The 14882-nt window shown below is 40.1% G+C and overlaps 1 protein-coding gene across 4 annotated transcripts in view; it reads left to right on the forward strand.

The window, feature by feature from the left end:
- The window catches only part of LOC106876098 (putative acyl-CoA synthetase YngI), a 64102-nt gene extending 49985 nt beyond the window's left edge, over window positions 1-14117 (forward strand). Inside the window, exons 1-3 of one of the 4 annotated variants that reach the window (XM_014924506.2) lie at window positions 3587-3753; window positions 9490-9677; window positions 12414-14117. In XM_014924506.2, coding sequence (XP_014779992.1) covers window positions 9532-9677; window positions 12414-13899 — 1632 coding nt within the window. In that variant the 5' untranslated portion in view covers window positions 3587-3753; window positions 9490-9531 and the 3' untranslated portion in view covers window positions 13900-14117. Of the gene's footprint in view, window positions 1-3586; window positions 3754-3850; window positions 4307-8815; window positions 9268-9489; window positions 9678-12413 lie in introns of those variants that run through there. The other 3 variants (XM_052970042.1, XM_052970043.1, XM_014924507.2) reach the window with 3 other exon arrangements.
- The last annotated feature ends 765 nt before the right edge of the window (window positions 14118-14882 follow it).

Genomic DNA, 14882 nt, shown 5'->3' on the forward strand with positions numbered 1-14882 from the left:
ATATATATATATATATATATATATATATATATATATACACGACGGGCTTCTTTCAGTTTCCGTCTACTAAATCCACTCACAAGGCTTTGGTCGGCCCGATAAAAGGCAAATACACTGCATTTACCGTGGATAAAACATTACTCTTATGGTAAAACATGTGAAAACATCCGGTCTGTTCAGTGTCGCCATCTATCACGAATCCCAGACATCGATATTTCGAGTTTATTGACTCTTGTCAATAAGATGTACCTAAGAAAGGCAACTCTGAACAGACTCATAATCCGAGGCGACACTGAACAGGCTCATAATCCGAGGCGACACTGAACAGACCGGGTGTTTTCATATTTTAACTAACCAAAATTTTGCTTATGCTTAAACACTGCTTAGCGCTAACATTTTGCTATTTTTGTCGGTCGGGTGATCTACTAGCGCAAATCAGTCGACAATTAGAAAAGTAAGTCTGTACAAACTATGCTGGCAATGAACTCTTCTCTCACTCCTGGTAACATGATGTGGAGGGTGCAACGGAGGTGCTGAAACTGTAATTGGACTGTCGGCGTGCTGAGAAGAATTCCGTTGTTCAGTAAATGAGTCAATAAAGGCTTGCTTAACCCGATCAGTACTGACAGTCTGGTTTTTGCCATTAATGTTCAAAACCATAATTTTAAGCTTAACTTTCACGACTCGATAATAACCGCGTATGACGGCTGCAAAGGGTTAAGTCGTTACGTAGTAACACATGAGCCCATGTGTAAATGTCTGGAGGTACAAAAGATTTGATAGATTGTGCTCTAGTTACTAATGGAGGTAACTCTTCCATATATTTCTGCAAACGTTGAACGCAATTCGTCGTGTCAAAAATTCTGTCACATGAGGTTGAAAATGAAACTATTTAGCCAGGCAAAGTAAGCGGTGCGTCATACAGTAGTTCTGTTGGTGAAAAACCATGATCTTCTTTAATAACGGCACGGAGACCTAATAACACAAAATGTAGCGTTTCCAACCAACTGTTTAATTCGGGATACACACGAAGAGCTGCCTTCAGTTGTCGGTGAAAACGCTCAATCGTCCCATTAGACATGGGATGGGAAGCAGTAGTATGAATCAGACGTGTACGAAGTAAATTTGAAAGGTTAGTGAAAACATTCGATTCAAACTGTCGACCGCGATCTGTAGTGAAGGTAAGACGAGCTCCAAAACGCAAAATCCAACCGGCTATAAGAGTCTTCGCAACTGTGTATGAAGAAATATCTTTGATAGGAATAGCTCTGAGCCATCATAGAAAACGATCAATACAGGTCAACATATATGAGTACTCCTGTGCTGGTGGCAAAGGGCCGGCGATATCAATATGAATATGTTTAAATCGGGCATCAGGTTATGTAGAACTGAAAAAACCGTTCTCCTATAACTAAAAGGAGCGTAAAGTAAAGACCAGGGCTGACCAACCTGAGGCATCTGATGACTGCGGAAGCAAAAATTCACGATTTTATTGATCCGAAGCCAGTTACTGTAAATCTATAAAATCGGTTGTATGCAAAGCGCTGATGTGCATGTGAGATAAGATATATGCTACCGAATTATCCGTTCTTTTGATATACTAGATGTCCATGGTATACTGCGAGATGTAATCTAAATGTCGTAAGTGCCTAGAAACAAATGGTTGGAAAACTCCACCGACTCCAACGTCGGATGCGTCAACCATTAATGACATATGTGCATCAGGGGTATGGTGGGACAACAGAGTTACTCTACTTTTTTTTCTTTTTCTTTTTTTAATATCTTCGAACGATTGCAGATGAGAAGAATTTAGTGATATCGCTTAATTTTTCTTTTTACGGTTTCGTAAAAGTTCAGTCAGAAGACAGATTGTTTCTGTAAAAATTAATTAAACTGAGAGATTCTTGTAACTCCTGTAAGGAACCAGGAGCAGGGAAATTGCGAATAGCTTCAACTTTAGATGGTAATGGACGTATTCCGTCTTTGTCTGAGAAACGTGAGAGAAGAAACACCAAAAAGACATTTACTAGAATTGATGATAACGATGTATTGCGATAGGCGAGTAAGAAGCTGTTGTAGATGTTCTAAATGTTCTTCTTCTGTAGCATTAGCTATCATCAATGTAGATGAAAATGAAATCTAAATCACGAGTGACTTCATCCGTAAACCGTTGAAATGTACTCGCAGCGTTGCGTAACCCAAAGGCATTCCAATGAATTCAAATAAACCGAAAGGAGTAGTGATGGAAGTTTTAGAAATGTCCGCAAGTTCGATAGGGTTTTGGTTATATGCACGTACTAAGTCAATTTTAGAAAAAATGGTGCAACCATGTAAGGAGGCAGAAAAATGTGTGTGTGTGTCAGTATTTGCTTCTCCATCACTTCTTTACATCACTTCTTGTTGGTGTGTTTACGTCCCCGTAACTTAGCAGTTCGGCAAAAGAGACCAATAAAATAAGTACTAGGCTTAAGAAATCTTGAAGTCGATTTGATCGACTAAATCCCTTCAAGTCGGTACCCCAGCATGGCCGCAGTCAAATGACTTAAAGAAATAAAAGAACGAATGGAGTTGATTCTTACCATAAAAGGAGTTGATTCTTACCAAATATATAGTCCAGCTATGATTTTATTGTTATATTTGCCCAAGTCATTTTGTTTTTGTTTGTTCTTTTGTTTTTCTGTTTTTTCTTGTCTCGAAGTCATAGGCGGTTAGCTGCTGGTGACGGAGGCAGGCATAGATGATGCTGGAAACGTAAGCCTAAAGCTTGCACGGTGGTAGCATGAGTAAAATAGTTGCTGACCTCTGCACCTGAGGACATCAGACATCTTCGGTCCTGCACAGGTATCTAGGTAGCTTTATTTAGGGAAGGATACTGCCTACTTCAATCCGAGAATGATCTAGGAAAGGTATGCCAGATAAGACAACTAGAATCGTTTTGTATCAGATTGCCCCAACATATCCTTGATCTCGCCTGTCAGGACAAGGCCCTTCATACTGAAATCCTCCTGAGGGCTGGCATCTGCAGTGTCAGGGCTTGCATCTTTTGTCATCTTCTTGTTGGGTTGGTCATGTGGTTCGGATAGCGGGTAACCGCCTCCCAAACATGGTCCACTTCAGTGAGATCGAGAGTGAAGGTAGGTATAATGGACACCCAACATTTCGTTTTCATGATCATCTCAAGTGGTCTCTCATTTTATGTGGTGTCCCTCCTAATTGGTTGAAGGCCCTGGATCTTAATCGGAAGGCATGGAAGTTCGTGTGTGATGCTGGAGTAGAGTGTTTTAAAACCGAACACAAGTAACTGCATGAAGAGAGGCTGTTGATCGTGGTCACTTTCACTGCCCTCAATGCCATCAGTCATCCTACATTCAGAAAAGCTTGATGGTCCTCGTCGTTCCGACAGGCGGACATGCATATGTTTCCCTGATCATGATCAGGTACGTTATTTAGGCACAGTGTAACTAGAATTGCACATCATTGGGCGTTTCTTTTCTTTTCACATGAAATTTGCGAGCTAATTGCCTCCCCTTCCCACACGCACGCACGCACGCACGCACGCACGCACACACACACACACGCACATACACACACACACACATACACATGTTGCATGCAGATTAGTGGAAAAAGTGTGATTAATCAGCAGTCGTAACAGCTAGTATCTAAAAGGCATAACAAAGTTGTTGATTCCGCTATAAAAAGAGAAAATACAGCTTTTAAATTGCACACATTCTCCACCTTTCCCAACTGTTGGTAAGTACATTTATTATTGAGCTAACCTCCTTCTGAACGATGATAAAAAAAAACAATTAAATGTATTATTATATGTATTATTACAATGGAAAACAATTATATGTATTATTACAATGGAAAATATAACTACGACGCAGGCATAAAATGAGGGACGAAGTCGTAACAGTAGTATGTATTGAAAAATGTATAAATGGATTTTAATATGAATATGATTACAAAACTTTTTTTTGTGGACGATATTTTGTGTGTGGTCGACATTAATTTTCAAATTATTGGAATCCCGTTGCTCTAGTCATAGCGACGTATAACTGGCCGTGTGTAAACATCGGAGTTAGTAAAAATACATCTACACGATTTAGAGTCTATGCTTTGTTTGTTGTGGATGAGAATACCAGTTTTATAGGAAACTGCACCTGTCTTCATTTTCGGCGAGTTGGAGTGTTCCTTATCTGTTCCGAAGCTCTCACTTGCGGATTTTGCATGTTACTTGGAGAGCTAAAGTGTCCCAGCTCTGTCCTGAAGCTGTTACTTGAGGATTTCCCTGTGTTATTTGGTGAGCTACACTCGAATGTTTACACAATCATATATACATTTTAATACCCATAGGACAACACATACATCCCAATGTTTACACAACTACGTGAAATTTACAGGACACACATTCACGCATATGAAAACACGAGTCACAAAAGAAGCAAAAGTAAAAAAAAATCAAAACAATTTTTATTTTTCGAACTAACACAGACTGAACATTTCATAAGTTTAAAAATACGAAAAAAATCTATGCCCGGATATAAATCTACTAACAAAAAATTACAGACGAATACAGATCTGTTAGCCTTAAGAAGCTACGTTACGAGCAATGTTTTCATGGAGAGAACTCGGAGGCGGACTTGTCTCGAAATAATTAACCGTAAACAGACAAATCCGTGCCCTAATGACAACGTCCAAGCTCGTCATGCCTCAGTGATAACAAAGCAAAGTACAAACCAAATCGGCTGTCACTCAGAACACCTAGGACCGCGTACTCGAATTTTTCGACACGAAAAATCAGCTACTGGTTCTAATCTTCCCGAAACACAAAAGCTAGAAGTACCCTATAACCGGAATATTCCAACAGATGGCCATCCATTCTCGTCATCAAATAACCAAAAGAAAAAAGAATGAAAAATAGTCTAGGTGTGTGTATATATACATCTGTACATACATAGTTTCTAGTATAACAGTCACAGAAATGCAAGAAGTCCATTAAACTATCCTCTGATCCTTCCCAGACAAAAACTATGTCGTCAATGAACCGTAACCAGAGTATTAGTTTATGACCATGAAGGAATTTGAATGTCTTCAGTAACTGTGTCTCGAATTTCGTCACGAAGACATTAGCGAAATTAACTGCCATGGGGTACCCATGGCGCAACCCTTCGTTTGGTGGTAAAATCTTTGTCTAAACTCCATTGGGTTACTTTCTGACACAAACCTCAATAATCTACAGAGTAAATTTGATGGAATACTTTTGTTTGACCACTTTTCGAAGGATCCATGCATGCTTCTACTCCTTCATTGTGGTCAATATTAGGATATAAGGAAGAAACATCCATGGTTACTAAAAAGCATTTCTCAATAAGGCCTCGGTGCTTAAAAAAGTTGTTGATTTTATATACAAAATCAAAGGTATCCCGAATATAGGAACTTGATCGTTTTGCGACAGGGAGTAGAAAGCCATTCTGAAATTTTGGCCGAGCTACATTCATATCCCTTCCAAATTGGGCGCAGAAAAATCTAAGTGCATGAAAACCCGTGCTAAAACTGCTGTCTTAGATATTCTGAATGATAAATGGCAAGAAAAAACTCTCAGTGGCAAATACCCAAAGAGAGCGAATAGTGCCGATGTTGACAAAAGACTTACCCATCAATGGCTAATGAGTTCTGGCTTAAAATCAGAAACAGAAGGGTTTATCATAGCAGCTCAAGATTAATGCCTACCTACAAGGAACTACCAGGCTAACATATTAAAGAACGGCAGCTTCCCAACATGTCGTGTGCGTCAATAATAAAATGAAACTATTGATGATGTTGTCTCCATGTGCAATCTTCTAGCACCTACAGAATATCTCAACAGGCATGATAGAGCTGCACAATATAGTTAGTGGGTAATTTGAAAAAACCTGGACTTGCCCAATGATAAAAACTGGTGGTAACACAAACCACCCCGGTGCTTGAAAATGGTCACATCTCACTCCTCTTGAACTTCACCATTCAAACTGACAGAAATATAGATACAAATAGGCCAGACATCATATTGAAAAACTTCAGACAAAAATCGTGCCTTTTTATTGATGTGACTGTCCCAATCGATATAAAGCAAAAGTCAAACATAAAATAATAATAATAATAAATGCCGTGATGCAGTATCAGGCAGTGGCTCTCATGGCTTCTGATCTTGATTGATTGGAAGTGTTATCATGTACATTGTTTTGTCTTAGAATAAAAAGATGGGCTACAGCAAATATTCTGCTTAGTACCACAGATTTGCTTGTCAGTTGTTTGACCTTAACCATTTGAGCATGCCCTTTGGTGGCTGATGATATGTGCATTTCTGATCTTGAGCAGAAGTAGTGAGGGAGCATCATAGCCATGTGTTGAGAGGGGAATTTTGGGGGATTTGAATAATTCACCTTTGGAAACATGGGTATTTTGTTCAACATCCTTAAACAAACCTTATTTAGGAACGTTTTGAGCGGGATGGGCTACTCGACCTGAAGAAAATTCTAACTGGGCCCCACCTGCGAGGTCATGTGCTGTTTATCTTGATATGAGATCACCATGTCACGCACATATGATTATGATGCATGTGTCCGGTGTATCCTTATCAGACGGGTAGTCATGATGGGTATAATGGGCTTCGTATGTTTTACCCCAGTGTCACTTTGATGGCAGTTTATATACGGTGATCCCACACAACGAGGGCACTTCTTGCGCCTAAACACTTCCTTGACCTTCTGCCTGATCCTCAACCTGACACTTCCACACATCTTCATCTGGCCGAACTTGTCCTCTCCCTCAACTGCTTCTCTTTCGCGGGGTAGTTTTACCAACAGTTCTCGCAAGTGGTCATGGGAACCAGAATGGGCTCCACCTATGCGAACCTGTTCGTTGCCTAAGTTGAGGCCTAAATTTTCTCACAATTCACTTCTCCCGTCGAATTTCTCGACATTTCTGTCAGCATGCACTACTCCGCTCTCACTACCTCCATCCACTACAAACACACTATCTCACACTGCTGCCTTAACTTCTCCTCCTACCACCCTGCCCACACCAAGCTCTCCATCCCTTACTCCCAATTGCTCCGTATACTCAGGCTCAGCAGCGACGATCATGATTTTGAAACTCAGTCACAACTCATAGCTCGCCACTTCATCTTACGTGGATATCCCCTCACCATTATCTACACTGCTCTTACCCGGGCACGATCTGTGGACTGTGCTTCTGTTCTTTCTTCTCGCACTCGCCCCACTCTTAACCGTCTTCCGTTTACCCTCATCTACCTCTCCTTCACCCTACCTCTCCTTCACCCTACCTCTCCTTCACCCTACCTCTCCTTCACCCTACTTCTCCAACGCATCATTCTCCGAGCCTTCCAGCGTTCCAGTCCGACCCCTCCACCTCGCACATCTTCCCTAACCTACCCCTTCTTTCCTTCAAACCCCCGCATTCCAGCATGGCTCCTTCACCCCTTCCCGACCAGGCTGTCGCATCTGCCCCTACCACTCCAACAATACCATCCTCACAGGCACCCATCACCGTCCCTATCATGTCACCGACTCCTTTACCTGCGCCTCTAATGTTATTTACTGCATCACCAGCTCTCTGTCCTCCCTATATATTGGTCAAACGGGACGCAGCTTGGATGACCGATTCGCAGAGTACCTCCGAGACATGAGACTTAACAATGATACCCCGGTCTTGAGCCAATTCCACTCTACCGGTCATTCGCTACAACATCTCTCTGTGTTCGGACTGTCTCGGCATAGATACCACCCAGACTTCTACCTTCGCTGTGAACAGAAAGTAATTTTCTCTCTTTGCTCCTTTATGCCATATGGGCTCAACTCACTTCCTCTCTTCATCTGACACCAACCTCACATGGATTCCCACAGACCTCCCACATTCACTTGCATCCCCCCCACACACAAACACACACCTATACACCTGCATACCGCTTACCTCGGTACTCACACCACACATGCACCACTATACAAACAGACATACACACTGTTCAACCATCACTCACCCCACACACCATTACCACACACCCACAACACCTTCCCACTACACACAGAATAGCACCGACCATTTCTCAGCACCCACACCACAAACCATTATCCACACACAACCTTCAAAAGTGTCACCACTATACGAGCAGCTACGCACACTGTTTAACTCAGTACACACATCACACACCCTCATGCACACTCCCACACCTACGCAAGCACATAATACCTGAACGCAGACAATATATACTCCTACACAAGCACATAATAACTGAACACAGACGATATATACACACACACACGCAACACGCATAGACAAAAATAACTTTCGCCCCAAACATACACTATACACATGTACACTTGGTCACAGACACACACACACACAAAGCACATATCAACTACTACACACAAAACATACACACACATCAGCTGCTACACACACACACACACTTTACACACACAAACACACACACACGTTAGTCTCATTTGCCTCCATTCACACACACTCACACACACCATTTTCACATACACACGCTCGCACACTTTAGTTCGTTGAGATCACCATTATTATCACCCTTTCTTTGAACCTCTTATCTACCTTCCATTCAAGGTTTTCTATTATAGATGTTAAGCAGTGAGATACCGCAAATGAACTATATGCATAAAAGATGTATAAACCATGCGATTATAAATATAGGCCCGAATCTAAGTAGGGATAACAAAACAGTAATATTAGAGATGTAATATTTCAGGATAGGTTATAAAGCTTCATAGAATATAAAAGGTAAAGAGAAGATAAACGTGATCTTCATCGATCTACAACGGTCATCGATTTACAATGGCTGTAATGAACTGACACGTGTCCATCAACTGTTATTTAGTTTTAATTCACCTGTCTTGGAACATGCCCCTCGCGTATTCCGAAGTATATTATGGACTGTATATTTAATAAAGTATACATGTCTGAATAGTTCAAGAGCGGATTATATACGCAATTGGGACCAATTAACTTCTAACATTACCCGATTATCATTCTTCAATATTTCTGTAGCAAGGCTGATATTCATCTATAACTGTTGTGCATCCATTTTACTCCGACCTAACTAGTTGCATCACCTTTAAGTACTTTATTCAACTGAATATTGTTTTCCAGGAAAACTTGAAAAATAAGGAACTTATATCCTCGATGTAAAAGTGACTGGATAATCTTTTAATTGCAGAACTGTATGTGCGCTGCATTGCCGTAAGCGTGTCATATCTCTTTGCGCATTTTGTCTTAACTAATATCACAAAATTCTCTCAATTTTTATTTCTTTAATCAAAAAGTTCTTGTGTTATGAAAGGCGAACTAGCTTCTTTAACACTACAGTTGTACGCACAAACTAACGTGTTTGTCCCTACGCAAATATTGTTCCCGTTGTTATCGCTACCATTAAACGCGTTCATAACCTTATTTCTTTTTAAGGATAAATTCTGAGGAAGGCGTCGTATAGTTACTGACATCACAATGACCAGTTACCTTCATCGTCCAGGTAAAGTCTCCTTCATGTATCAAACAATCCCGCAACGCGTGAACCAGCTTGCTCAAAATGACCCTGACAAACCAGCCATTGTCGTTTATAAAAACAAAGAGGATCGACAACAGATAACTCGGTATGTTTTGGTTTGAATTTTATCTTAATGTCTACATTTATCTCACAATACCTTCGTTGTATTACATTTCTAAACATTACGTAAGTTCATCACCGTCGCTTTAGCCACCAATTTTCCATGCTGGCGTGGGTCGAACAGAATTTGTTGAGATGGATTTTCTAAGGTTGGATACCCTTTCTATCGTCAACTCTCAGCTATTTCAAAGTAAGATAACAATTCTCCATGGCCACACGTTTTCATGGAAGGACATCGAACAAAATTTTTATGACAGTGATACTCGCTTAAAAACTCTTACAAGATATCAAAGGAAGGACACATACATACACGCACGCACACACACACACACACACACACACAGACACACACACACACACACACACACACACATACATGTATATATTTATATATATATATAACAGGCTTCCTTTAGTTCCGTTTACCACATCTACTCACAAGTCTTGGTCGACCCGGGACAGTAGTAGAAGACACTTTCTCAAGTTGCCATGCAATTGGACTGAACACGGATATATGTTTGCGAAGCAATCTTCTTACCACACACCCACGTCTGCGCCTATAACAAGTAATACATTGCATAACATTAAATAGTAATAATATATGAATTTGTTTATTGCTTGGTACCCAAAAGAAACCAGAATTTTACAATATTATTTTATTCGCTAAGTTTTACATGTTTACACTTTTATCGCCTTCAAAATATTCTCCATTTGAAGCAGTGCATCGGTCCTGAGGCGTTTTCCATTGTTCAAAGCATTCCTAAAACTTTTCCGAAGTGATACCTTTTAACACCCGTCATTTTTTCTTCACTCTTCCACGTCTGCAAAACGTTTTCCTTTAAGGACTTTTTCATTCGGGGGTGGGAGGGAAAGTTGCAAGGTGCCAGATTGGTTGAATAGGGAGGGTGGGTAAACGAGGTCAAGCCATTTTTGGTCAAAAACTGTCTCGTCCTCGAGGTAGTTTGTGCAGGCACATTGTCGTGAAGAAATCCTACACTCCACTTTAGCACTGGTCAGGGTGTTTTCATCTCGTCATGTCTTGGAAACTCTTCGGAAGTGCCAAGTAACATGTCTGGTTAACAGTTTGACCCGGAGGAATAAATATTGTGTGAACAATTCCATTCGCATCGATGAAACAAATCAGCATCGTCTTGAGTCTGAACCTCACTTGATTCACTTTTGTGGGAATGTGGTGACATTGAATGCTTCCGTTGACTTGATTGTTACTTCGTTTCCAAGTCGTAGGCGTAGTGCCAGCTTTCGTCAGCAGTGATGACCTTCGAAAAGGGTCGAATCAACTAGCAACTGTTTTTTCAGTTCACGGCACGAACTCAGTCATGACTGCTTTTGATCTTCCGTGGGCCAGTGAGGTACAAATTTTGCTGTAACTCTTTTCATTCGCAATTCCTCGCTCAAAATTCATTGGCGGGAAATCCAGGACACATTAGTCATATCAATTTCGTCAATTGCTTGACGACGGTCCTCCAAGATCAGTTCATGAATTTCGTGATGTTTTCATTTGTTCAGGAGATCGACGGTTGCCCTGGTCGATATTGGTTTTCAAGCGACAAGTGACCATTCCTAAAGTGTGAAGGTTACTCTTAAACTTGTGTTTTGTTCATGGCAGCGTCCTTGTAAGCTGTTTGAAGCATGACAACTGTTTCAGCCGGCGTTTTTCCGAGCAGAAAACAGAATTTTATAGAAGCAGTCTATTTCTTCGTTTCAAAACCATCGCAAAAATCGACGAATGGGGGAGAAGCACTGCATAACAAAGGCGTACTACATGGCAGTACGACTCCACTCGAAAACACTGGTCGGCCGACTAATGCCCGAGGATCGCATCAATGGACTTCTACCGGGCTTGTCCCACAGAGAACGCTTCCGGTGACTTTTGGATACCTCCTAGTATATTATAAACTGCTACCTGGAATCTCAATAATTTAGGACACGTCAACATCAGCATCTCATCGCTTTATTGTACACTTTACCAAGCTTGCATCGATCGGACACAGTTTAGGAAGGCAAGTTTGCTATGAACCGTTACCTTTCTCGTAACTAGCCTTCCCTGTTTTCAAGCAAAGTAATATGTTCTCTTGGCAAGACCTTTCACCGGGGTCGATAAATTGAGTACTGGGGCCGATGTAATCAGCTAACTCCTTCCCCTGCCCAAATTTAGGTCTTGTGCCAATAGCACAAAGGATCATTTGGAACACCTTCTTGAATTACGACCGAGTTCTGTTCCAACTTACAGGTCATAAGTTGATCTGGTCGTATGTCGGGTTTATATTTTTCAACGTTATTTTGATTCAAATGCAACTGATGCTTGAAAATGACTGAGTGAGAAACAGTGACAGGCAGTGGATGCCTGGGTCAGAGGGAGGCCTGCGGTTCCAGATACTGCCATAGTTATCGTACGCGCAGTTGCCCAACGTCCGAAAATCGATTTTTTAAAACCTATTTATTTATGTTTTATTTCCTTATTTTTTGTGGTTGTGAGTCCGGATGGTCGTAAGCCGAGGCTAAGGTATATATATAAAATCCTGTTAATTTCTGGTAGATTTGAAAATCTGAAAAATTATACCAAGCATCATTTAAAAGAGTTTTTGATATTATAGTATCGTTTAAATGTTTATTTATGTGATACTTTATATACACTTTTATACCGAAAGCATTATCAAGTATATCTATTTAAGCATGTGTTTATTTTTTTCCTTTATTTCAGGAAACAAATTTACGATGGTGCTGTAAAATTTGCCAAAGCTCTTATCAATTTAGGAATTCAGAAAGGAGAGTTGGTTGCCTACAGTGTATCCAACTGTGTTGAATGGTTGATATATGAGATCGGCATAATAATGACTGGGGCAATTTCTGTGAAAGTAATGCTTGGATTGGCAGATTTTAAAACGGTATTATATGGCTGCAGTTTAGTTGTATTTGATTCCAAATATATTTGGGAAAACTTTCTTAAAATCGCTGACATTTCTGATAATGGGAAGGTTTCCAGTGAAATATATCCAAACTTGAGATTAGCCATTGCTGTCTCAGAAGCGGAGCGTCCTGAAAATGCTTTGTTTGCAGCTAAGTTGATGGAAGACGTAAGTAGTAAAACTGATGTAATACTTCCCTCCATAAGTCCTGATGATACTGCTCTAATTTCTCAATCATCTGGTTCAACAGGTGCTCCTAAACGAATTTGTCACTCACATTTTAACTGGATCAATGGATTTTACACATTTTACACAGATGCTGGTGTCAATGAAAAAGACAAGGCTTACTGTAGCCGTCCAATGGGATATGTTGTTGGCTATCCGTCAATGTTTTTGTCAATTGGCTGCACACACGTCACGGGAGATGTGACAATGCTAAATAATAACGAAAACATAGATTTCATTATGAATTTATGGAAGACAGAAAAATGCGACGTAATATGGGTAGTTCCACAGCGATTAAAATATATCAAAGAATCAAGTTTCCGAGTAAAACGGATTATATCAGGAGGAGATTTAATTGCAAGAGACTGGATTGAAAATTCTTTTCGTCTGGCAGACAAATTTTCCCTCGGATATGGAAGTACTGAAACGGTAATATCAGCACAGAGACTATTCTCCAAAGAAAATATGGACCAACATGTAAAAGGAATGTTAGGTCGACCGCTTCCAGGTTCAGAGGTTAAAATCCTTGATCAAAACAAAAATGTTGTTCCCATCGGAAGCATTGGGTCTCTGTACATTCGTAGTTGTTGGACGCAAAAAATATTTCAGGATGGAACACATTGTTTAGAAGAGGGTTGGATACCTACTTCAGATATTTGTAAATTGACTCCTGAAGGTGATCTCATAATGATAGGAAGAAGTGTAGATTTTATCAAAAAGTCTACGGTGAAGTTATCCATAAAAACTATTGAAGAATACGTCGGCCGTCACCCCAGCGTTGCAGAAGTGATTGTGGTCCCAATACCAGATGAAAGCTTTGGTGAATGTATATGTGCCTGTGTTACCATTCTACCTGGTCACAAATTCAATAGAGAGGATTTAACAAAATTCTGCACAGAAACAATGCCGCATCCAAGTAACTTTGATCATGTAACAATAATACCGGACTATTTCTTACATTTTACCAGCTTTCCAAAGCTTCCCAGTGAAAAATTTAACAAACAATCCATAAAGCGTTCTGCCATTGAAATGGTGAAGGAATCATACGGAAAGTAAAATTCTGAATTTTGTTTCTCAATAAGTGTTGCTTTTCTAATTAAAGAGATATTTCAACTGAATTCTGTTTCTTAAAAACTATTTCATAGCACATCGATTTTAAATCCCGTGCAATGAAGTGAAAAATATTATAGCCGTAATTGAGAATATGGCGAGGTGATGTCAGAACATAGAGTTAAATTTGTAAAATGTTCTCGAATACTTATCTTTAAACTATATTAATGTATTCTTTGCCATGATTTTAGAATAGAAATTATTTCCATGCTTCTAATAATGACATTTTGAGTTGCAGACACGTTTCATTCAGTTTAGGTCCCTGATTTGGAGATAATGTTTATCCTTCCTCCCGCCAGTCTCGAAGGTCCTGAAAAGGCCCATAAGTAATGAAAGTGCCATACTAGAGTTTGTGCGGCTGGATCGGAATGTTCTTAAAATGGATGGACTCACCAGGGCAAACAACTGTCTTGATGCATTACTGAAATGAAATGTTCAATTACAAAATGTGCCGAGTCCCAGCTTTTTCCCCAATGGAGCAGAATTATTCTAACTATGACTATCTTGTCTTCTTACGAGTATAAGAACTTTTTATTTGATACCTGTATGACGTCGTGCAACCATGTAGAGGACCACTGATGGGAAAGAATGATGTGTCACCGTTGAAAAATAATGTTAATATTGTTTTATGTGAATAGATACAAGAAAAGGTAAATAGCTAAAGAAACGATACCACGACTAATTCTTATTTATCGTAAATGAAATTGTTATGTCATTTACCGAACTAATATCTTTGGGAAGACATCTCATCTCATTGGCTTCGCTCATTTAATATTCAGTCCTTGTGAAAGCGGCTAGCTGGCAGACAAGTTAGCACGCCGGGCGAAATGCTTAGCGGTATTTCGTCTGTCTTTACGTTCTGACTTCAATTTCCGCTGAGGTCGACTTTGCCTTTCATCCTTTCGGGGTCGATAAATTAAGTACCAGTT

The sequence above is a fragment of the Octopus bimaculoides genome, chromosome 8 (genome assembly GCF_001194135.2).
Source record: "Octopus bimaculoides isolate UCB-OBI-ISO-001 chromosome 8, ASM119413v2, whole genome shotgun sequence".
In the NCBI taxonomy this organism is placed as follows: domain Eukaryota; kingdom Metazoa; phylum Mollusca; class Cephalopoda; order Octopoda; family Octopodidae; genus Octopus; species Octopus bimaculoides.